Genomic DNA, 26,479 nt, shown 5'->3' on the forward strand with positions numbered 1-26,479 from the left:
TTAAGGCATAAAATGTCATAAAAACGTCATAGTATGGCAAAGCATTAGACAAAATAATATAATTAGGGATAAAAATACCAAAAAACGTCATAGTATAGTATGGCAGAAAAATGCAAAAACGTCATAGTATAGTATGGCATAAAATGTCAAAAAAACATTGTACTATATTAAGGCATAAAATCTCATACAAACGTCATAGTAAGGCAAGGCATTAGACGAAATAATATAATTAAGCATAAAAATGCCAAAAAAGATTTTAGTCTAGTATGGTATAAAAATGCAAAAACATCATAGTATAGTATGGCATAAAATGTCAAAAATACATCATACTATATTAAGGCATAAAATGTCATACAAACGTCATAGTATGGCAAGGCATTAGACAAAATAATGTAATTAGCCATATAAATGCCAAAAAACATCAACGTACAGTATGGCATAAAATGTCAAAAAAACATCATACTATATTAAGGCATAAAATGTCATACAAACTTCATAGTGAGGCAAAGCATTAGACGAAATAATATAATTAGGGATAAAAATACCAAAAAACGTCATAGTATAGTATGGCAGAAAAATGCAAAAACGTCATAGTATAGTATGGCATAAAATGTCAAAAAAACATTGTACTATATTAAGGCATAAAATCTCATACAAACGTCATAGTAAGGCAAGGCATTAGACGAAATAATATAATTAAGCATAAAAATGCCAAAAAAGATTTTAGTCTAGTATGGTATAAAAATGCAAAAACATCATAGTATAGTATGGCATAAAATGTCAAAAATACATCATACTATATTAAGGCATAAAATGTCATACAAACGTCATAGTATGGCAAGGCATTAGACAAAATAATGTAATTAGCCATATAAATGCCAAAAAACATCAACGTACAGTATGGCATAAAATGTCAAAAAAACATCATACTATATTAAGGCATAAAATGTCATACAAACTTCATAGTGAGGTAAGGCATTAGACAAAATAATATAATTAGGCATAAAAATTTCAAAAAATGTCAAAGTATAGTATGGCAGAAAAATGCAAAATTACATCATACTTTATTAAGGCATAAAATGTCATAAAAACGTCATAGTATGGCAAAGCATTAAACAAAATAATATAATTAGGGATAAAAATACCAAAAAACGTCATAGTATAGTGTGGCAGAAAAATGCAAAAACATCATAGTATAGTATGGCATAAAATGTCAAAAATACATCATACTATATTAAGGCATAAAAGGTCATACAAACGTCATAGTGAGGCAAGGCATTAGATGAAATAATATAATTAGGGATAAAAATACCAAAAAACGTCATAGTATAGTATGGCAGAAAAATGCAAAAACATCATAGTATAGTATGGCATAAAATATCAAAAATACATCATACTATATTAAGGCATAAAATGTCATACAAACATCATAGTATGGCAAGGCATTAAACGAAATAATATAATAAGGCAGAAAAATGCCAAAAAAGATTTTAGTCTAGTATGGTAGAAAAATGCAAAAACATCATAGTATAGTATGGCATAAAATGTCAAAAATACATCATACTATATTAAGGCATAAAATGTCATAAAAACGTCATAGTATGGCAAAGCATTAGACGAAATAATATAATTAGCGATAAAAATACCAAAAAACGTCATAGTATAGTATGGCAGAAAAATGCAAAAACATCATAGTATAATTAGGCATAAAATGTCAAAAATACATTATACTATATTAAGGCATAAAATGTCATATAAACATCATAGTATGGCAAGGCATTTGACGAAATAATATAATTATGGATAAAAATACCAAAAAACGTCAAAGTATAGTATGGCAGAAAAATGCAAAAACATCATAGTATAGTATGGCATAAAATGTCAAAAATACATCATACTATATTAAGGCATAAAATGTCATAAAAACGTCATAGTATGGCAAAGCATTAGACGAAATAATATAATTAGGGATAAAAATACCAAAAAACGTCATAGTATAGTATGGCAGAAAAATGCAAAAACATCATAGTATAGTATGGCATAAAATGTCAAAAATACATCATACTATATTAAGGCATAAAAGGTCATACAAACATCATAGTATGGCAAGGCATTAAACGAAATAATATAATAAGGCAGAAAAATGCCAAAAAAGATTTGAGTCTAGTATGGCAGAAAAATGCTAAAAATCGTCACAGTATAGTATGGCATAAAATGTCAAAAAAACATAATACTTTATTAAGGCATAAAATGTCATAAAAACGTCATAGTATTGCAAAACATTAGACGAAATAATATAATTAGGGATAAAAATACCAAAAAACGTCATAGTATAGTGTGGCAGAAAAATGCAAAAACATCATAGTATAGTATGGCATAAAATGTCATAAAAACGTCATAGTATGGCAAAGCATTAGACGAAATAATATAATTAGGGATAAAAATACCAAAAAACGTCATAGTATAGTATGGCAGAAAAATGCAAAAACATCATAGTATAGTATGGCATAAAATGTCAAAAATACATCATACTATATTAAGGCATAAAAGGTCATACAAACGTCATAGTGAGGCAAGGCATTAGATGAAATAATATAATTAGGGATAAAAATGCTAAAAAACATCAACGTACAGTATGGCATAAAATGTCAAAAAAACATCATACTATATTAAGGCATAAAATGTCATACAAACTTCATAGTGAGGTAAGGCATTAGACAAAATAATATAATTAGGCATAAAAATTTCAAAAAATGTCAAAGTATAGTATGGCAGAAAAATGCAAAATTACATCATACTTTATTAAGGCATAAAATGTCATAAAAACGTCATAGTATGGCAAAGCATTAGACAAAATAATATAATTAGGGATAAAAATACCAAAAAACGTCATAGTATAGTGTGGCAGAAAAATGCAAAAACATCATAGTATAGTATGGCATAAAATGTCAAAAATACATCATACTATATTAAGGCATAAAAGGTCATACAAACGTCATAGTGAGGCAAGGCATTAGATGAAATAATATAATTAGGGATAAAAATACCAAAAAACGTCATAGTATAGTATGGCAGAAAAATGCAAAAACATCATAGTATAGTATGGCATAAAATGTCAAAAATACATCATACTATATTAAGGCATAAAAGGTCATACAAACATCATAGTATGGCAAGGCATTAAACGAAATAATATAATAAGGCAGAAAAATGCCAAAAAAGATTTGAGTCTAGTATGGCAGAAAAATGCTAAAAATCGTCACAGTATAGTATGGCATAAAATGTCAAAAAAACATAATACTTTATTAAGGCATAAAATGTCATAAAAACGTCATAGTATTGCAAAACATTAGACGAAATAATATAATTAGGGATAAAAATACCAAAAAACGTCATAGTATAGTGTGGCAGAAAAATGCAAAAACATCATAGTATAGTATGGCATAAAATGTCATAAAAACGTCATAGTATGGCAAAGCATTAGACGAAATAATATAATTAGGGATAAAAATACCAAAAAACGTCATAGTATAGTATGGCAGAAAAATGCAAAAACATCATAGTATAGTATGGCATAAAATGTCAAAAATACATCATACTATATTAAGGCATAAAAGGTCATACAAACGTCATAGTGAGGCAAGGCATTAGATGAAATAATATAATTAGGGATAAAAATGCTAAAAAACATCAACGTACAGTATGGCATAAAATGTCAAAAAAACATCATACTATATTAAGGCATAAAATGTCATACAAACTTCATAGTGAGGTAAGGCATTAGACAAAATAATATAATTAGGCATAAAAATTTCAAAAAATGTCAAAGTATAGTATGGCAGAAAAATGCAAAATTACATCATACTTTATTAAGGCATAAAATGTCATAAAAACGTCATAGTATGGCAAAGCATTAGACAAAATAATATAATTAGGGATAAAAATACCAAAAAACGTCATAGTATAGTGTGGCAGAAAAATGCAAAAACATCATAGTATAGTATGGCATAAAATGTCAAAAATACATCATACTATATTAAGGCATAAAAGGTCATACAAACGTCATAGTGAGGCAAGGCATTAGATGAAATAATATAATTAGGGATAAAAATACCAAAAAACGTCATAGTATAGTATGGCAGAAAAATGCCAAAAACGTCATAGTATAGTATGGCAGAAAAATGCCAAAAACGTCATAGTATAGTATGGCAGAAAATATCAAAAATACATCATACTTTATTAAGGCATAAAATGTCATAAAAACGTCATAGTATGGCAAAGCATTAGACAAAATAATATAATTAGGGATAAAAATACCAAAAAACGTCATAGTATAGTATGGCAGAAAAATGCAAAAACATCATAGTATAGTATGGCATAAAATGTCAAAAATACATCATACTATATTAAGGCATAAAATGTCATACAAACATCATAGTATGGCAAGGCATTAAACGAAATAATATAATAAGGGATAAAAATACCAAAAAACGTCACAGTATAGTATGGCATAAAATGTCAAAAATACATCATACTTTATTAAGGCATAAAATGTCATAAAAACGTCATAGTATGGCAAAGCATTAGACGAAATAATATAATTAGCGATAAAAATACCAAAAAACGTCATAGTATAGTATGGCAGAAAAATGCAAAAACATCATAGTATAATTAGGCATAAAATGTCAAAAATACATTATACTGTATTAAGGCATAAAATGTCATATAAACATCATAGTATGGCAAGGCATTTGACGAAATAATATAATTAGGGATAAAAATACCAAAAAACGTCATAGTATAGTATGGCAGAAAAATGCAAAAACATCATAGTATAGTATGGCATAAAATGTCAAAAATACATCATACTATATTAAGGCATAAAAGGTCATACAAACGTCATAGTGAGGCAAGGCATTAGACAAAATAATATAATTAGGGATAAAAATACCAAAAAACGTCATAGTATAGTATGGCAGAAAAATGCAAAAACATCATAGTATAGTATGGCATAAAATGTCAAAAATACATCATACTATATTAAGGCATAAAATGTCATACAAACATCATAGTATGGCAAGGCATTAGATGAAATAATATAATTAGGGATAAAAATACCAAAAAACGTCATAGTATAGTATGGCAGAAAAATGCAAAAACATCATAGTATAGTATGGCATAAAATGTCAAAAATACATCATACTTTATTAAGGCATAAAATGTCATAAAAACGTCATAGTATTGCAAAGCATTAGACGAAATAATATAATTAGGGATGAAAATACCAAAAAACGTCATAGTATAGTATGGCAGAAAAATGCAAAAACATCATAGTATAGTATGGCATAAAATGTCAAAAATACATCATACTATATTAAGGCATAAAAGGTCATACAAACGTCATAGTGAGGCAAGGCATTAGATGAAATAATATAATTAGGGATAAAAATACCAAAAAACGTCATAGTATAGTATGGCAGAAAAATGCAAAAACATCATAGTATAGTATGGCATAAAATGTCAAAAATACATCATACTTTATTAAGGCATAAAATGTCATAAAAACGTCATAGTATTGCAAGGCATTAGATGAAATAATATAATTAGGGATAAAAATACCAAAAAACGTCATAGTATAGTATGGCAGAAAAATGCAAAAACATCATAGTATAGTATGGCATAAAATGTCAAAAATACATCATACTTTATTAAGGCATAAAATGTCATAAAAACGTCATAGTATTGCAAAACATTAGACGAAATAATATAATTAGGGATAAAAATACCAAAAAACGTCATAGTATAGTGTGGCAGAAAAATGCAAAAACATCATAGTATAGTATGGCATAAAATGTCAGAATTACATCATACTATATTAAGGCATAAAAGGTCATACAAACGTCATAGTGAGGCAAGGCATTAGACAAAATAATATAATTAGGGATAAAAATACCAAAAAACGTCACAGTATAGTATGGCATAAAATGTCAAAAAAACATCATAGTATAGTAGGGCATAAAAATGTAAAAAAAAAAAAAGTCATAGTATTGTAAGGCATAAAAATCTGAAAAAAACGTCATAGTATTGCAAAGCATTAGACGAAATAATATAATTAGCGATAAAAATACCAAAAAACGTCATCGTATAGTATGGCAGAAAAATGCAAAAACATCATAGTATAATTAGGCATAAAAATGTCAAAAATACATTATACTATATTAAGGCATAAAAATGTCATATAAACATCATAGTATGGCAAGGCATTTGACGAAATAATATAATTAGGGATAAAAATACCAAAAAACGTCAAAGTATAGTATGGCAGAAAAATGCAAAAACATCATAGTATAGTATGGCATAAAATGTCAAAAATACATCATACTATATTAAGGCATAAAATGTCATACAAACATCATAGTATGGCAAGGCATTAGACGAAATAATATAATTTGGCATAGAAATGCTAAAAAACGTCAAAGTATAATATTGCACAAAAAAAGGCCAAAAAAACGTCATAGTATAGTATGGCATTAAACTTTAAAAAAACATCATAGTATATTAAGGCATAAAAGGTCATAAAAACGTAATAGTATGGTCAGGCATCAAACAAGATAGTATAGTAACGGAGAAAAATGCCATAGTATAGTATAGTCAGGCATAATAATGTCAAAAAAACATCATAGTGTAGTAAGGTATTAAGAATGTCAAAAAACATCTTAGTATAATAAGGCATACAAATGTTCACAAAAGTCATAGTATTGTAAGGCATAAAAATCTGAAAAAAACGTCATAGTATACAATTTCATGAAAATATGAAAAAACCTCATGGTAAAGTAATGCATAAAAATGTAAAAAAAAAAAACGTCAATATAATGTGGTATAAAAAAAGTCAAAAAAACATCATAGTATAGTAGGGCATAAAAATGTAAAAAAAAAAAAAAGTCATAGTATAGTTTGACATAAAAATGTCAATAAACGTTATAGTATATCATGGCATAAAAATGTAAAAAAAAACATAGTATCGTAAGGTATAAAAATGCCCAAAAGATGTCATAGTATAGTAAGGCTTACAAATGTCAAAAAATGTTATGTAATACATGGCATAAAAATGTCATAATATAGTAAGATATAAAAAATTCATAGTGTAGTAAGTCATAAAAACTTAATAGCCTATATTAAGCCATAAAAAAGTCAATAAGAAAAAACGAAAATGGTGTCATACCCTCTTGGAGGGCACCTTGGAATTATGTAATATGAACTCGCTCCAAACATAGTGCAAAAAAGTTCACAGAATATTGGTAGGGACAATTCTGTCCTCTCAAAATATTGGTAGGGACATGTTCCTACCATCCATATGCAACCCTACACCTTTGGTACCCAAGCACATAAGCTTTGCAGGACAGTGAGATTTTAAGGTTGGAAAAAAAAAAATAGTTTCACTATTTATATATAAAATTACGGCAGATACATGTAAGAAATAAAAGCTATTTACATGTAAAGTGATTTTGTCCCCTTTCATTTTTTTGATTTTTCTTTAAAAATCTATGTAAATAACATTTTTATGTTTTATAACTATATATATATTTCATTAATAACAAACAACACAATTGTTTTGTGTTCAAATAGCATTCATACTTGCAAAATTTGATGCAATAGTGCAGTGAGTAAGTGTTCCTGGCGGCTTTATACTTTGCCAATTAGAAGTGGCAGAATCAGGTGATAAAAACAGTAGGCTATATTACAACATTCATGGCCACTGGAACACACTGAGTTGGACAAATTGAATCATTATTCCATTTTAATGTTCTTAGACCTTTAAATCTGTCACAGTGAGTACTTTGAGATGCTCCAGTTGACTGATTCAGATGTCTTCATCAGGGCACAGTTCCAACAGTTTTACAACTGTAAAAGACCACCCGCAGACAGTCAACAATAGCTGCCCTCTCCTTTTATACACTGGAGAACTAGGTCTAACTGCCTTCCTCTATTGTCCAACTTGTCACCAGTGTGTGATTTTACATTGGGGGTGGCTGGATTGTTAAAAGCAGCAGAGGGGGCGACACATTGGCCTCCTTGTCTGTAGAGGCACACAGATTGTTCTCTTATATTTCTCTCAAACAATTTGTGATGACATGAACACTCACAAGTTCACATCATCTTTCTTATCATTACCTTCCCTCCCATATGACATGACCAGAGATTAAACAAATAATACATCATAATGTGTTAATCAGTGAGCTTTAAACTTGCTAGTAGTCACTCAGGCTGTTTCCAGTCTTTATGCTAAGCTAAGCCTACTAGCCTCTGGCCAGCTTCATATTGTGCACACAAGTGATCTCAATCTTCTTCTCTAGCTATAACTTTTGGGAAAAAAGTGAATAGGCCTTTTTCCAATGTTCCTTTCATTAATATTTATACATATCTGTATTCAAGCTGTTTTCCCCTTCTTCCAATCTTTATGCTAAAATAAGCTAACTTGCTTCTGACTTCAGCTTCATATTGGACAACCATTTATGTGGTATCAATATTCTCTTCTAGCTGTAACTTTCCAGTGTTCTTTTTATTAATAACCACCCATAAATCAAGATGAAACAGGAAACATGTCTGATCTAAAATATCCTGTTGACACAGGAGTTGTTCCACTGCCCATGACTCCAAGGACAAACTCTCCGTTCCAGGTAAACAATGAGTGGGTATAAACTTTGGTTTGTGCAATGCTTTTTAAAACCTTGTTTAAACTGCAGACAGCTCTGGGCATGTTTGAAAGATTATCATTTCAATGTAAAACTCCTGACTTTACTATAGACGCTTGAGAAGATAATAGAGTTAAAACCCAAAGAATTTCCATTGTCTGTTGCTGCAGCTCAAATTCAGGGTGCGTGCCATCAGTAATCCAAGTAAGCCTCTGTGTCCTTTTTTTCCTAAAAAATGAATACTCATGACCAATTCTTGGACAATTATTATCTTAGACAATTGGTCAGTGCTTCTTTTCTATCAATAATCTCAGTCATCAGTTCTGGTGTTGGGCTGTAAATGTAAATACATTTTCTCAATTGTACTTAAGTAGAAATGAGAGGTTCTCAGGTTTTCAGAGGGAAATATTGTACTTTTTACTTCTACAGCTTTAGCTTCTTTACAAATTAATATTTTTGCTAACAAAATATATGAAGTGCTCATATGTTGCTGTCATATAAATTAAATTCCCCCACAACTATTTGTTGATTGACAGAAAATTGACTACTTTGGTAATTGTCAGTAATTTTTCATGGTTGCAGTTTCTTCAATTTGAGGCTTTTCTGTTTTTCCTTGTAATTATTTTAATGGTTTTAATTAATTTTTTAATAATTTGTTTGTCTGTTCTGTCAGTTTTCACAAAATAAGTTTCTTTATTAGGATCTCCTACTAATGCATGAGTAAGAATAATCAAATGATATAATAGATATATAGAACAGTCACAGGGCCATTTTCAGCATTGTGTACTTTTACTGGTACATTTAGTATATTTCCCTTTTGGTATGGGGTTATCGTACTTTTACTTACTTTTTTACTCAAGTAGGATGTTGAATGCACGACTTTTACTTGTAATGGAGTATTTTTTAAGTTGTACTCTTACTTAAGTAAAGCATGTGGATACTTCTCCCCCCCTGCTCCCACAAGTTGTACCAAATGGTCTTTTGTTCCCCCTGCTGGTGATTCCGAAAATGAATCTGTCTGCCCTGGAGGGATAAAAACAGCAACCCCATAATAGTATTAATAATTTGAGATGATATGAGCAATTATAACAACAATTTAAGTTTAGGGTATTATTATCGGATTAATCGATAATGAAAATAGTTGTTAGTTGCCGTTATATTTTCCCCAATATACCACTTTTGGATCAGTTTAGGTTCTTAAAATTGCAATTCATTATCATCATTTACCACACACACAGACAAATGAATGCTTCAAATTGGAGTTAGAGATGTATTTACAATTGTACATCATCAGCATGATCAAAAAAGATACAATAAAATTTACATTTTACTTAAACTGGTTTCTTCATGTCTCTTTCATTTGTGTTAAACAATACTGAACATTGTGGGAGCTTTATTTAACATTAACACTGAGAATATTTTACTCAGAAACACCATGTTATCTCTATGTCACAAAGGAATAGTTGGATATTTTGATTATTATTCACTTTCTTGCACAGAGTTAGATGAGAATATTGATACCACTCTCATAAAACATTTCCCAAAATATCAAACTATCGGTTTAAAATACAGCAACTGTTCAGGTGTTTAAAGCAACAATTTGAATGGGGGGAAATATTATCCTAAAAAGGTCAATTGAATACAAGCATGATTTCTCCGTCCTGGACAAGGGGAGGGTGGCTGTTGGCACTGATATAAAAGATCTTCAGTGCATCCTAGAAATATCTTCATTTCTTCTGCTGCTAAGGCACCAGTAACATTTAGTTGCAAATATGTAGTGCTCATGATGAGCTGCACAATCATTTGTTGTTCATCATTTATATTTTGTTTCTGTTCCTTGTACCTACAAAAGTGCTTAGACAGAGTGTAGCTATACTTTATATAGCTCTACAAACATCACATGTAAATGCAAGGCTGTTGGACATCAGCATCTATGAACATAGGATCATCTGCACACTGACTCACTGAGAGAAGGGGAGTCAAACACATGAGTATTGCATTGTGTTATTTCAAAGAGGCAAAATACCCAGTGCCCTTCCTGAGATACAGTGTCAGAGAGACACATTAAACATCTTTACACTTCAGACTATTACACCAACAGGAATAAATGGTGAATACAAAAATAAAGTGTTCCTTGTAAATTTAGATTTTGTAAATTGAGGTAAATGTTTGGTATAGCTTCTTTGTCACCAGCTTTCCATACTAACAGTGATAACTTGAATGTAAACAGAAAGAATATTAATAAGATGTTTATGAGTTGAAACAATTATTTGAGAAATCAGTTGGCCTGCCACCAAAAAAAAAGAAAGAAAAAAAGTCAAGAATCGAAAAAGTTGTCAGTTTTAAAACATCTGGAGTCAGTGTGCAGGTATTACTCTACTTTTCAAAGTCAAAACATTTTCTGTTGCTCAAAATAATGATAAATATGGATATAAAATGCAAAAATCCACATAATAACTGATCACAGTATCTAAATGAATATGATGCCTTTTGTTTCTGTTTGTGTATTTTACAGTTTTAACTATTCTAACTTAACAAAAGAGACTAAATTCTTGTTCATGCAGATGTGTTTCACCCACATTTCCTCTGTGGATAAAACTGCTTCAAAAAGTGAAATCAACATTGGCTGTGAAACATCATGAACTCTAACCTTCTCCTAATCCCATGCGAGCCACACGGCTGTTGCTCAGCCGCATCCCACGTCTTTATGTGCGTCATTTAAGCAGCTTTCATCAGCTGCACCTCCCCTCCCCTCCCTTCTCCTCCCTTCCCCTCCCCTCCCCTCCCTTCCCCTCCCCTCCCTGGCCGGCGAGGAGTCCAAGCTGAGGTCGCTCTCTGTTTTCAATCTTTGCTCCTGCTCTCTGCTCAAATGTTGGGGTCCCCCTCCAGCTTGGTGAGGTCGGTGGCCGTGCCCATGAACATGCTGCGTCCTCGCTCTAGGCGGCTTTTCTTGTCCGTGAGGCGGAAGGCCTCCATGAACTCGTCGATGTCAATGCTGCCGTCCTGGTTGCTGTCGATGGTCACGGCCAGGTCGTAGATGGCCTCGTCCGTGATCTCCATCTTTAGGTAGACGCTCAGCAGCTTCCAGGTCTGCCGGAAGTCCTCCATGGTGATGAAGCCTGAGGAGGAGGAGGTTGAAGGTTAGGAGGCTGTAGCTGGAATGAAGGGAAGGGATGGAAAAAGTGGAGGCAGATTCTGATAAAGAAAAAGTGTGTCACTGTGTGTGTGTGTGTGTGTGTGTGTGTCACTGTGTGTGTGTCACTGTGTGTGTGTGTGTGTGTGTGTGTGTCACTGTGTGTGTGTGTGTGTGTGTCACTGCGTGTATGTCACTGTGTGTATGTCACTGTGTGTATGTCACTGCGTGTATGTCACTGTGTGTGTGTGTGTGTCACTGTGTGTGTGTGTGTGATCAGAAGTGAGGGATGGAGAGACCAGTAGATCAGTGGGTTAATCCTGGTCTTAACTGGGAGGATTCAGGGGGCCGTAACCTGCTGCGGCCTCTTTGGCACACTACTGTGGATTAACGGAGGCTGAACTCAGTAGACATCTCAATCTGGACACAACACACACTTTACGAGGCCCTGACACACTTTACTGTGAACCAGACATCATTAGATTGTGTATGCGAGTCAGTGCAGTAGTGTCATCAAGTTGTTAATCAGAAGGCATCTTTCTTTCCGATTGTGGATTTATTGCATTGAGATTAATGCATCTCTGCACAGGTACAGAATAACAACCTACATCTTATTAAGAGCTTATCAAAAATCAAATCATTGCTTGCTTTTTTATTAGTTATTTTTATTCTTAATTTGTTGAAGAGATTTGAAATTTGACCTAATGTCAAGTCACTCGTGTTTTGTTGCTAAGAAAAATACACCAACAAATAACAGAAAAGGACCCAGAACACAAGGTAGAGTGAGAGGAAGAAAATATGCCATTCATTAAAATGGGAAAGAGCCAGTGGTGTGTGCAGATGTTTACATGTGACTTGTTCCAGTGATGAATAAATGACTTTACCTGAGTTGTCTGTGTCTACGATTCTGAAGATGGTCTCCAAGGTGGAGCGGTGGCGATACAAAGTCTCCAGCAGACTCTGATCGATGTGCTGCGAGAGGAGAAAAGATGAAACACCAAGTCAGAAAAATTTGGACTGAGAGTTTTTATTTTCATGTGAACATCATTTAACCCTTTAAAATACACCAGTCCACCCAAATGGCACTTTGGCCTTGGAAGCACTGTCACTGTTTTGGTCAGTACTAGAGTCAGTCTTCACACAACCTTGACTTATTATACATTGTTCGAATGCTCCAAGTCTCCTGATTCTTTCCGTTTCAAGTATTTCAGGATCCACATATCACTGTAACCACTGTTGACACAGAACTGGTTCAGGCTTATGACTATGGCTCCAAAGTGCTACTACAGACCCTTTTTTTCTCACCCAAAAAAAGAAAGAAAGAAAGGTGAGGCAAAAACATTGCAACGTAAATTTCTGCCATGTCTCTGTAACTTTGGTTTAGTCTCTTGTACACTCATTCTGACTTTTGGTCATCTACAATCTCACATAAATCCCTCTTAACAAAATCTCTTACAATATTCACTGTAAAAAACGTGGCTTTCACTAGTATGAATAGTGTCTGATCTGTACTTTACTGCCCATTTTCAGTAATTTATTTAATTACTTTTCTTCCTCGTGTTGTTTTTTTTTTGTGTCTCTCATGAGTTTTTGAGGAGATGAGGGAAACAAAATGTTATTCTTGTCTTTTCTCTGTTTTTCAAAAACAAACAAACAAAAAAAGCTTTTCTCATCGATGTACTTCAACACTTACATCTGTGTTGGGTCCTGCGATGGCGAGCTCGTTGAACCAGTCGTAGTAGTCTATCATCCCATCACTGGTCCTGCTGGTGACCAGCTGACAGCGCAGCATCCTCCAGGGCAGACAGAGGCGCATCACACTCTCCACTGCAGTGGCCCAGTCATTAGGAGACAAGCGACCTGACAGCAGTGGAAAGAGAGGAAGTCAAAACAGTTTTCTCATGAGGAGAAACTTTAGTAATCTGGTCCACCAGTCAAATTTGAGGGTGGCTGATTTCACCGATTTTATCCAATGTTTGATTTCTGATAAAACATCGGATTTCAGCCACATTTCCATTCATCGTTGGATGGTTGTTGGATTGTTTTACTCTTTTGGAGGCATGGGTTCCCCACACAGACCCATCCCACCACAGGGCAATGAACTCTCCAGAAACCAACTCTACAAGCATCCAAAGTAGAGCCTGACCTGCACATTGTCCAGGCTGAAATTATCAGCCACTATTAGCTTATCACAGATTCATTGACATCGGCACAGATGTCAGCTAATAAACAACAACAAATTGCTGTAAAGAAATGTCAGCGATATGTTTGAGTTTGTGTGTTTATGTAAAAACAAAGAGTAGAAACTGATACTGATTTCAAATATTGAACCTCTATAACGTTACCTATAACGTTAATGCTGTTACAAGATGAACAAGTTTAAAACTTTTCTATGACAAAAAAAACAAACTTTTTTACAAAGTTTTGTAAAGTAGTGTTTTTAGACACGTCTCATTGCAAACATTGAGTTTAACTTTATTATATAATATATTATAAAGTATAAGATATGTAATCAATAACAAACTTGTTCTCAATACTGCTGTAGCTTTGCATCTTGAAAACTACCTGCTGAAGGTGAAGTCATGCCTCACACACAAGGAGACTGCTGATGAAGACCATGAGATATGTGAGAAAGGTCCTGAAAAATTTGATTAGTGGACTTTGAGTTTTTGTCAAATGACTATTTCCAAAATCAAGCATGAACTTTCAAACAGATTTCCCAAACACATTGTTTTTGGAGTTAATTTGTAAGTAAATTATGACAAAATTAAATACTTCCTTATTTACTTGAAAAACAAGGATGTTGGCTGAATAAAAATAAATCAGTGAACAACAACAACCGATTCAGCTGAGGTTTCTGTGAAACTATCAAATGTTCTGTCCACGTTGTTTTTTTCCTGAATGGGGGATTATGATGCTCCTCACAAAACACAAAGCACAAAGGTGTGAGCTCATATTTCTCCCCATCCAGACATCGTCCTGTGAGAACCACATGGAAAAAGGGACGTACATGTGAGGTTTGTAATGAAATTAAATAACACCTGATCCACCGAGGATTGAACTGGTTTACAAAACACACAGTACACACCTGTGTTGTTGCTGTCTATCTTTTTGAAGGCACAGATGAGGTCAGACCTGTGCGAAAACAGCTGCTCCCGCAGGACTTTGAGGGCTGAGCGCTCGGTTCGCCCAACACTGCAGACCAGATAAAAACACAGTTAACAACAACAACAACAGATCATTAACAGCATTAAAGGCACATTGAAAATGTTAATTTGCATAAAGGTGAAGAAATTCATTAGAAGATTAAAAAACAACAGAAATTAAATTAAAATCAATTAAAATAGAATAAACCAAACTTTATGTGGTGGAATTTGCTACAGCTGCAAAAGTAGGAAAATAATTCATTATAGTCATGTACACTCATAATGTAATATGCTGTGTACACATGTTTGTTTCATACTTGAGGAACGTTTCACTGAAATTATAAGAATGCCAGAAAGTTAATGTCGCAACAATTTTAATGATCAATTCATCGATTAAGGGAATAGTTCAAAATTTTGGGAAAATCTCTGATTCACTTTCTGGCTGAGGGCTAGATGAGAAGATCAATACCACTCTTAGCTACAGCCAGCAGATAGTTAGCTTAGCTTAGCACAAAGACAGGCTCTCCCCAAAGGTAAAAAAAACAAGTTTCCCCTTTTTCCTGCTCTTTAAACTAAGGACAAACATGAGAGTTGTATCAGTCTTCTCTTACAACTCTGGGTAAGAAAGCGAATACACACATTTCCAAAAATGCATGGATTTGCTAATTTTCTCTATTTTGTTCTGTTCATGGCAGTTTTTTGTTTTTTTTAAAACTGTGTTTTGGAGAAAATTAGCAACTTAAAGCTGCCACCTTCAGCTCTGGGAAAGTATAACCACTGTCATAGTATGTTTCACTATTATGTTATAGACTGAGCCACTAACTGAAAAAATTATAAAATAATCAACAGGTAAAATAGTTGTAGCTTGTAACTTGTGTAACATCACCTGTAGTTCACATAAAAGGCCAGACCTCAGTAACCTACATAAGTGGGTTACTTAACTAAATCTTAAAGTTAAGTAAGTTTATCTTACTAACACAGGCACTAATACTAAGCATGATCAAAACTCAAAGATCTTTTGGATCTAAATCCTTAAGACATTGAGTCTTGCTGCTAAAATTTGGATGTTGCTTTGAATCTGTTGTTTTTCTATTTTGTGTGGGTTATCTTATAAATCCAAACCAACGATCCACATCGTTGGGATGAATGTTTTCTTGTAGGTTTTTGTACCTTTGTCTCACAGTGAGCTCTCTGGTCATGCTGCTGGCCTGGTACTGAATCATATAAGGCACGAGGTCTGGACCCAGCTTCACGTAGGCGCCCCTGTTGCTTCCCACATCGTAGTAATTGGAGGCAGAGAACAGAGTGAGGACCTACAGTAAGTGAAATGAAGGAAGGTTTAATATTTTAGAGCATTTTAAACAGCTCCCTCAGACTTGAAATATTTAGGGACAGGCTGAAACACATCTGCAACCATATCGGTGATCTATTGATCTGTGGGATTATCGTCAGTCTCTGTGTGGGCCGCCAGTGTCTGAGCTCACCTTACGGTTGTGACAAAACTCATAACCGTCCTGTTTGCACTCGTGGGAGCGGATGATGAGCTGCAGATTGTGTTTGTTCAGGAAGTCCTCAGTGACGTCGGGGCCCCAGTAGCAGCCTCCGCCCCGCACTTCGTTGGGCATGCAGCCGTTCTGGCTAGTCGGGTCGCTCCACAGCAGGTCCAGGATCTGGAGGCACACGGTAGCAACAGGAGGGAGATTTTTCATTTTTAAAAACCACTGAATCCGGTTAATAGATTATTTGGATTTTAGTCATTTGACCAAAGCAATCAGTCACATTTGAACACAGTATAAATCAGTATAAATTGCTGCTCGGGACGTACATTAGACCATAAGTTTGTATGTCTGTTTGTTTTTTGAAGACCGAAATAAATTTAGATAACCTGTAATTCTGTAATTCAAGCTTTTAATTTCCTAAAATAATGTCTTATTATTATGGAATGTAAAATATTAAGTGTTTTTCAGGATTTACTTATTTATTATTTGTGTTTACAGTGGTTTAACGCACAGTCACCTGAAAGCATCATTTTACATTTAAGACAGTTTACAGTCTGTGTTATCTTCAGTCATTTACGGTGACTGAGCATGTTTGGAGCTGAACCGTCACCAAGTACCAGAGCCAGCTGAGACCACTGACTTTTACAGCCTGTGCTTAAGGTGATGACGGCCAGTTGGAAAAAGCAGATTGGGCTCAGGGCAGAGGGATTAATGATGCGGTGGATTACAGCATGTTACGGCCCACGCAGGCAACAATCTGCAGCTCTTGCTCCAAGGTGAGTGGTGATTACTGATGGAGCATTTATCACGTTGTGACTGATTCAGTCCACTGGGACAGATCCAAAGCACAAAGGCCATGACCTCTGACCTCTGAACAATTTTCTGCAATGAACGTCACTAACCACATATCTCATGTGGGACACTTTAACGCTTTAATGATTTGATTTCTCTTCCGTCTGTGTATTTTCATATTCAGATTTTTTAAAATTTCCTGAATATGCATATTTGTTTCTTTCTTGAAGCTCTGTTGTGTTTTAATACCATTTATTTTTGCTTAACTTGCTCCATTTATTCACTTAAAAGCCTTTGAAGGCACTTATATTAAATAAGGTCTATCATTTACAGTATTGAAGCAAGGATCATGCAAAGAATGAGACTCCTAATTTTCGGCAGCACTAATGTGATACTTTCAGAAATGTGGGATCAGTTGATTTTTCAACAAATACATTCAATGGGATTAACTGGGACAGGAATCTGTCTCAGTATCTGAGCACACACCTCTGCTCAATATTCATTCATCACCTGTTTCCATTCATCCTTGGGGTTTTCACTGTTGCTAGAGTCAGATGTAACAGACACAGTTATGTCTTTTTCTGATCTGCTGGTCGCCGAGTTGAAAACAGACTGTTTCCTCCTGCGGATCTCCAGCTCGTCCTCCACCCCATTCACCTTGAGCCGGTCGGAGAAGTCCTGCAACGAGCGGTTCTGGAAGCTGTCGCGGCCTCCCAGAGGTTTGGGATACGTGAGGGAGGCCCGACGCTCTAAGATCCTGTTGGTCGACCAGATGTCCTCGTCTATGTCCAAGTCGATGGACGTCCCCACTGAGGTCACGTGCTTCTTCTTTGGAGGCCTCAGCGCTGAAACATACTGGGAAGAACCGAGAAGAGCACAGATTTCAGGGACTTGAAATGAATGTAGGTGCATCTGTGATTGATGCAGGTTCACAGCTTCACGTGCTGTCTCCTCACATTGTGTCTGTCTAATCTGGTGAGGACGCTGAGGTCTGTGGTGTCGGAGATCCCTCCGTGGAGAATCAGCACCTTCTGGTCGATCACCGTCGCTAGCGGCAACCAGCTGAAAATCTTCTGCAGCAGCTTCAGAATCCGTTTGCCGTGCATCTGAAGAGAAACGCAAACAGAAGATGACCTCATTCATCCTCTTCCTTTTCTTGTTTGTTGTCATTTAACTTTTTCTTTTGTTGTCTTCCATGAGTCTTAAGACACATTTTTGTCCCATTTTATGGATGTTTTTATGAATTTTGTCTCTGGTATAAAGATGCTGTTTCAGATTGTGGATGTGCTGCCTGGTAAATGTCTATAAAACCCAATTTTTAATACAACTAGTGCTGAAAGTTTACAGGAATTCAAACTTGTCAGTAAAGACAGTAAATCTTTAAGCATTTGGGACATCTGAGGTCGTCTCTGGACCACCCCTCCCTGACTCATGAGAAGCCATGAACAGAGTCAGATGTCCTGCAGTCAACAGGTATAATGACCTCAAATCCTCTTAGCTGCAAGCAGGAGTGACTTGTATTGTATTGGAAAGTAAGTTGGCCTATATCAGGCTTTAGTGGGAATGTGTAGGCAAAGGTGATTGAAACCATTTTAATCCACTGCTCCAAAGATAGTAGGGATAAGGACACATTTTGGCTCCAAGAACTAGTTTGATAAGGAATAATGAGGCGTTTACACCAAGCTTTAAACAAATGGAGGTATTTAGGTTTGCAGGGTTACATGATATGAACTTACCTTGTATTTAGTCAACACCTCCTTTGTGAAGCCGTATCTAAACCAGCCAAAGAAACAGAAGATGCAAGTTAGAAAATGACGATTTAATTATACCAGATGAATTAATTATGGGAGGACAAGCAGTCTGTTGACAAATGAGACTCAAGGCTTCACTGTCCCACAGGTAGATATATTTATTTTACCTTAGGTTGACTATGTGATCCTCATGGTTTCCCCTGTTGAGGTAGACGTCGCTCGGATAGACGAGCAGGAATGAAAATAGGATGAGGAGTATCTCAATGGAGTCTTTCCCTCGGTCCACAAAGTCTCCATTAAACACGTAGGGCTTCTCCAATGACGGCATGCCATTCTGTAACGGAAATAACAGCAGAGAAACGCTGCGTTAAAGGGTCATTCTGTAATCTACATGTAAACAAATGATCGGCTGCAGCACAGAGAGAGAAAACAAAGGATTACAGATCCTGTTTCACTCCCTGATTGGGAAGAAAATGCAGCATGTTGCAGCCAAAAACTCAAGTTTAGAAGGGAAACAATTATGTGATTTATCGATCAGTTGATTAACACATTATTAATCAGCAACAATTTTGATTAAAAGTTGATTGTTCCTAAATGTAAGAATTTGCTGGTGGAATATGTTTTGAGTTTTTGGACTCGTTGGACAAAACAAACATGGGCTTTCAGAACTTTTTCAACATTTCATGGACTAAGAAAACGGTGAATTAATTAATTGATCAACAGTTGCAGCCCTGGTTAGCTTGTGATATATTTTAGAGCTCTGCTGGAGAAAAGGTTTTTCATTGAAATAATAATTTCAGATGATTTTAACAATGTCCAAAAAATAACACAACTAGCTAAAGAAATAAATCTATGGTTGTGGCTCCGAGTCAGGATTATTTCAACAGTAGTGAAATTTTAAGATTTCACAAGATGAGGTCCCGACCTTGTAGAAGATCAGCAGCAGGTCCTCCAGCTGGCCATGCAAGTCACCTGTAATGAAGTGAACATATGTAAAAAAAAAAAAAAAAAAAAAAATAATAATAATTACAATAAATCAATGATGAGAAACTGTTGACATTTCTGTCTGGAAGTGCTTAAACAAAAACACCTGTTGGGATGGAGAGGTGTCTGTCTTAAATTTAGGGCTGCAACAAATTACATTAATTTTATTATATAAACAATGAGATCTACCCATTTCTCTTAGGTATAAAACATCAGATTTTTAATGTCTAATAATCTTTGGTTTATAAAACAGAGAACACGTCAAAACCCAAAAGGATTCAATTGAATATGGGTGATTTTAAAAAACGAGCAAATATTCAAAACTTTGAAGCTGTAACCAGAAAATTTTAGGCATTTTGCTGAAAATTTTATAAATTGATCATTATGCTGATTAATTATCCATCAATGACTAATGGTTTTAAGTGTTTAAGACGCTGACCATGTAATCGCAGTGTTCACAGTTAAAAATTGGCTGAAAGCATTTGTTGCATATTGTCCCCTCATTTCCAACCACCTCTTTACTGTCCCTATCAATTAAAGGCAGAAATCAATCAATCAAAAAAATCAAGGATTTCTTTCAGCTCACCACAAATAGTGATTTCTTTGCTGTGGCAGGTGGAGATGCGGTTGATATTTGGCAACATCCGGAGCCGTTTCCATGTCTCTAGCAGGAGCTGCAGGACGTAGCGCGAGTGCAGCTGCTACTGGCAGAGAGACTTGTTAGAGGAGGATTTCAGGTGCAGAGACAAACACGTGGACATACATCAACCCGCAGTGTTTGACCACTGCTGTGATGTTGTGATTTATGCATGCAAGCTTTTTGTCCTGGGTGCTTGCTCAGATCTTGAAAAAGAACTTGCTTTTCATTTCTCCAATCTCCAAGATGAAGGTAATTTGTTTTTTAGAAATGCTACTAAACACCAAAAAAACCCCCCAAAAAAAACACCTTGTTGAGGAGACACCTCACACACCTTAAGCCCTTACACACGACTTCAAAGGTCAGTTTTATACAGAAAAGTCTGAGTTTTTTCTCCTTTGGCTTCTTTGGCCAACAGTGTAAGGGCTGAATTGTAACAGCAGCTTAACAAGATGTCAACCTTTATTTAAAAAAAAAGCACTGCTGCACTGAGGGTGTCTGATATTTGTATTGCAGACGGTGCAGGACAAGTACACAACACAAATCATGATTGACAAATTAGTGTCTGCCTCCAGTATCTATAATTTAAAATATGTCATTATGTTATTTTTGCCCCATGATATACAGAAAGGTGGATCACTCGCATCTAAACCTGCTGTGCCTGATGTTTTTAAGTGAGTTCTACCCATCACAGCGACACAACAATCACTGGATATGAGCCCAGGTATCGTGATTCAGGCTGGTTAGAAGCACTGTACTGGTGTGCACCTACTTTCTTCTTCCTGAAGGCCTCCACCAGCCCGACTGCCTGCTCCACCGTCAGAGGGAAGGTGAGATGAGGTCCCGAGTAAATCTCTGGCACCTCGATGTTCTTGTAGCAGAAGTACCTCTCCCACTCTGCGTCCCGACAGACCTCGTTCTCTCTGAAGATGTGCGAGATCAGATTTCCTGGAAGACGACGGTTCGAACTCAGAGATTCACTTTCACACAAGCAATACAGTTTGTCAGCTGACATGTGAAATCTTACGTTCATTGCTTGACGGTGTGAAATTGTCCATGAGGTATCCGAGGAAATTATAAAGCTGCACAGGGGAGAGAGATCAGAACGTTAAGCTTGTAGTTTTATTATCACTCTATGGCAAACGAACAGAATTACACTAGATCGTCTCTGGCAGTTTGTCACCTTGATCTGAGCCTGTTCTCCAGAGTATTCGATGGACTGGAAGATGTGCCAGGTGTATCTCCGTCTCATCTCTGTGCGGGCCACGTACTGACGGTACCATCGCTGAATCAGGACAGCAGCTTTCAGAGCTGAAGCACAGACAACAAGTGACCAGAACATATCAAACACTGCAGAGATGCAGGTGGATCAGTTTTCATGTTCATCTAAATCTTCAGTTTCACTAAAGCTGTGCATGGCTTTCCTCAGTAGACAAAAAGACTTACGGTAGAATTATATTGGAATGACTCAATCATATAATGCTATCATTTTTATTATGTAAATGAATGATTCAAAGAAAACTCTTATTAAAAAAGCAAAATCAACCAAACTATAACTCCTCCCGTGAACATTCATAGGTGAAATCTGGTGTATTATTATTATATTATGTATTATTATTTTAACAATGGAAAAATACTGTGATATTCTGCTGTATTGTCCTGTCCCACTGAGATGATGAAACTGTCACAGACCATTACTGGCAAAACAAGGAAGGAAATAAATAATGATCATCCCTTGTAAATGGCAGATTTTACCTTACAACCTTTGTTTATCTAAATCAGTGACTGTTTAGACAGATCACCCCATGACAATGTGAAATGTCCTCCATCAGAGAAAGAAAAAACCCCTTTTTTCTAGAGCGGCAACAATTTATCACGACAAGGTAAGATAGGTGTGTCTTACTTGTGACGGCTGTACGCAGCAGAACAGAAAGACAAGAGGAAATACAGATACATTAATACAACACATGTAAGAGGGAGATTTGTCTGTCTCTGTTGAACTGTCTGCAGGATCACAGTTACCTTTTCCAGACTGTTTGTGGAACTGGTCGGACTTTGTGACGCCACATCCCATGACTGTTCCTGTTCAAAACACCACACAAACCTTAAAATCACTACACCGAATCGAGCTGAAAATGTGGCATAAAAAACTCCTAAATATAAGTTCAGTCTTGGATCTACTGAATTCAATTATGCACACATCCACTACTTATTCACACACATGGTTTTGGGCTCTTTCATTCACAAAGAGCAGAAAGTTGAGCGTGGCTCAGCACGAGCAGGAGAACTGGGGCTGGAGGAGGTTCGACTTTTAATGACCTTTTAATCTTGTTATCTACTAGTTCACTCCTGGCTGCTGCGATTGGCCTCAATCCTGGAGCAGAGGACTGTTTTTGCCCGAGTTCTACGAAGGCATAGGCTATGTTGAGAAATCAACATAGCCGTGGAGGCAGGAAATACCTCTGGTTATTTTGATGTAATGGAATAATTAAAATAATTCAAATGAGGAAACAACATTTTTAAATGTCCCTTTGTTGTTTTGGGGAAATAAATGATGCCTAAATTACTGTTTATAGTTTACAAAAGCCAATAAAAGTCTGAACATACCAGATCTCATTAAATTGTGTTTGCACATAACTTTCTTGTTCCACATTGCTGGTTCTGACCTACTTAAAAGAACAGATGGAAGACTTTCATCACATAGAAAGATATTTAACATCATCCAATCAGATTCTGTGAATGATAATCATTCAAAAGAAAATATTACTATGAGGCAGTGGACTAAAATAAACATGTGCTTCAAACAATTATTTAAACCGAGTCTGGAACATTTTAAGATGTTTCACACTTTCTTCTGAACTAATCAAATTCAGAAAAGGACAAAAACTGAGACTCATGACATGTCCTGCTCTTTTGAGTTTTACAAGATTAATTTACCTGCTGTAGAAATCTTAAAAAAAATAATAAATAAAAAACACTCCTAAGAGACTTAAATCAGCTGTTTACTTACGTGGTCACCTCCTCTTTCCAGTCTCCAGTTCCCAAGTTGTTTGGCTGTCAGTGCCTTGTGTCAGCGAGTATTTAAACAGCCATTTGCTCTGTTTCATCCTCCACCGGTCCACCCGGATCAGGTCAAGAACTGCAGGATGTCAGGAAGATGAATGACAGCAGCGTCCATTGATTCACCACAGAGGCCTCATGTGTGAGTCTATCCCCTCTGTGCAGCTACCCCCGATCTGTGCTGACGCTGGTTTAGTCTTTAGTCACTCGATGTGATCGCATAATCAAGCCACCAAGCCCCAAGTGGATTACTTGAGCTAATGACTTGATGCGACTAGACTGGTCTTTATATAGGAAGTCTGCAAAGTGCAGAAGTAAACATGATTCGAAATAGGCAGGTCAGTGTCTGGTTTTGGAAGTGTGTTTGATAGCAGGCCAGGCTGGTGAACTCAAGTGACTTTCTGAAGCACAATTCAATTCAACATTGTTCAACAGGAATTCTTGACTTTCTTATGACATCTTCGATAATGTTGAGCCAACTGAGGGCACCGCCGTGTTTCAGTGCAGCAGTATGAGCTGAGGAGACTGGGCTGATGTTACAGGTCTGTTCAGTTGAGACTGTGTTGAGGCCAGGCTGAAACAAAAGCACAAAACCCTCCACACACACAAGTTATATTGTTCTATATCAATGTAAACCCAACTACAATTGCCGCCTCGTGGTTTTGTTTCTGGTTGTAAGCCAGGTTGCAGGAAATATGGTCACAATCTTCCCTTCCTGAGTTACAGAAGTTGACCTTTGAACATTTCAATATGAAATGTTATCACTTAATTTTATCCTTATGGCCCAAAACGTGTTTTGAGAGGTCACAGTGTACCAGAAGTAATGAAATTCCCTCTGGGCGTTCCTGAGATATTGCATTCACAAAAACGTGAGATCACCATCACGTGAGGAGCATAAAGTAGTCCAGGCAGAGGAGGTGGCTGAACAGAAGAGGGGAATGGCCCTGGAGCGAGGGAAGGACCAACAGCCCTGGATGAGGAGCCAGTCTGTTCATCGTTTGGAGGAAGAAGAAGAGGAGAAGAGGAGGAGGAGCAGGGGGAGACCCCTGCTGGAGGGCCCAGGCTGCTCCTCCGGGACATTGAAGTTTAAGGGCTGTCCTTGTCCCACCTGGACAAAGGACAGACCCTTTGCTGAAAGGAGAGTCTGGCCAGCACCTGAACACACAGACAAACACAGACTGTTTTAGTATTTCCAGCTTTCATTAAAAGATAAATCACAGAACAGATTACAACACACCAACACAATTTTATGACAAACTCTTACCACTGAGTTCTCATTTCGATTCAATTCAAAGAGCTGGATGTTGATCTGAGCCATCACCCTCGGGCTGGCCAGCACTGCCTCTCTAATGGCCACGTAGTCCTTGAGGATGAGGGACCATCGAATCCTCATGGTCCCTCTGGACCACGTGGCCACTGGGTGACGGTGGCAGAGCTGGTTGCAAATAGCCTCCAACAGGCGACTGGCACTCGGTCAGTTTGCAGGGTCCGAGTTCAGTCCAAGAAGGCGACTGAAAGATAATCAGAGAGAGGACTGTGTGTTAATATATATCTGATATTCATTAGAGGAAACAGTGATATCTGAAGTGAATCTCACCTCTGGAGACTCTCCTTCCCAGGACAGGAGGTGTTCTTCCCCATCGCCGCCTTGAACTGTCGCCTGCGCCTCTCCCGGTATCTGGGAGGGAAGACAACTCACTGTTGCCAGGAGCTTGGAAGTACTTGCCACTAGCTTGAGGAAAAGAGTTTTGAATCAACAATGAATTTTGTGTTTGCATGAAATGATAATACACAACATACTTAATCACAACATATGAGACACACGCATGTACCTGGGATGAACTGTTTAAGGCGGAAGCCGAAACACTCCACTGGAGAGACAGAAAAGGCTACTCGCCTGGACAGCTGTTTACAGGTAGGAGGCCGAGACACATGTACCAGCTCTTTGCTTGAGCAGAACAAGAAGCTGTATCACCAGCTGCAGTCCAAGATGGTGGAGGTACAGTCCGCCCGCGGTAGAGAAACAACCTGATGCGGGCAAGCGGGGGCTAGCTAGTTAGCAGCGACTGAACTTTCAAATCAAAACGCTTAATATAACACCTCATAAATAAATAACAAACGAATGTTACATATGAACTAGGCAAAAAGTGTGACAGACTTTGTGAACAAAAGGCAGCACTTTGGGTGAAGAATAGCAGCAAACAAACATCCGAAAAAAACGTCATAGCGACTTCCGATCAAGACTTTCACAATAAGACACATATCGTAATTAATTAATTACCCCCAAAAGACTGTTTTTATGTTACCTCAACACTCATATCATTATGCAAAAATATCTCTTTTCAGGGGTTCAATGACAACAATAATTCAGTTCAATTTATTCTAATTTCTTACTAATATAAGAAATTAAAAAGAGGTTTTCCTATAAATTATTACAGATTTTATCCTACAAGTCAGTACCTGACAAGATTTGTAAAAAAAATAAATAAAAATAAAACCCTATTGTATTTTTTGCAAAACTCAAACTGAGACATGTGTAATGTCATTCACTCTAGCTGCCAGAAACGTTCAAGAAACTTTAACTGTCACTGTGTAAAAACTATGAATGGGATGTAAAAGTTGAAGACTTTGTGTTGTTTATAAGATAATATAGCCAGAAAACCTATTTTTATATGAAACACTTGATATTAAAAATGTAAAGGAAGTAAATAGCTATAACCAGCAGATCAGAGTATTTTAACTGATGAGCGCCTGAAATGATTATTACATTTTCTGACTCATCAG

The 26,479-nt window shown here is 36.2% G+C and overlaps 1 protein-coding gene across 1 annotated transcript; it reads right to left on the reverse strand.

Moving 5' to 3' along the window:
• Nucleotides 1-11,504: 11,504 nt before the first annotated feature.
• Nucleotides 11,505-25,413, reverse strand: ppef2a (protein phosphatase with EF-hand domain 2a). The gene is made up of 19 exons (XM_056376688.1): nucleotides 25,293-25,413; nucleotides 24,960-25,206; nucleotides 23,646-24,850; nucleotides 22,658-22,717; nucleotides 21,819-21,946; nucleotides 21,663-21,717; nucleotides 21,408-21,583; nucleotides 20,585-20,699; nucleotides 19,940-19,986; nucleotides 19,182-19,348; nucleotides 19,000-19,036; nucleotides 18,220-18,369; nucleotides 17,774-18,118; nucleotides 16,457-16,642; nucleotides 16,143-16,285; nucleotides 14,915-15,021; nucleotides 13,520-13,686; nucleotides 12,711-12,798; nucleotides 11,505-11,812 (listed from the first exon to the last, which is right to left on the reverse strand). Exons 4-19 carry the CDS (start codon nucleotides 22,707-22,709, stop codon nucleotides 11,559-11,561), a joined length of 2,217 nt encoding a protein of 738 aa, XP_056232663.1. The 5' UTR covers nucleotides 22,710-22,717; nucleotides 23,646-24,850; nucleotides 24,960-25,206; nucleotides 25,293-25,413; the 3' UTR covers nucleotides 11,505-11,558.
• Between the last annotated feature and the right edge of the window lie 1,066 nt (nucleotides 25,414-26,479).

The sequence above is a fragment of the Seriola aureovittata genome, chromosome 5 (genome assembly GCF_021018895.1).
Source record: "Seriola aureovittata isolate HTS-2021-v1 ecotype China chromosome 5, ASM2101889v1, whole genome shotgun sequence".
Lineage (NCBI taxonomy): Eukaryota > Metazoa > Chordata > Actinopteri > Carangiformes > Carangidae > Seriola > Seriola aureovittata.

Bases quoted from the DNA above. Each gene is read 5' to 3' on its own strand.
- ppef2a (XM_056376688.1), bottom strand. From the start codon at position 22,709: ATGGGATGTGGCGTCACAAAGTCCGACCAGTTCCACAAACAGTCTGGA. The intron at 21,584-21,662 runs GTAAGATTTCAC...GTCGTCTTCCAG, and splicing joins CACACCGTCAAGCAATGAAC to GAAATCTGATCTCGCACATC. The intron at 16,643-17,773 runs GTGATGAATGAA...GTGTGCCTCCAG, and splicing joins CCAAGGATGAATGGAAACAG to ATCCTGGACCTGCTGTGGAG.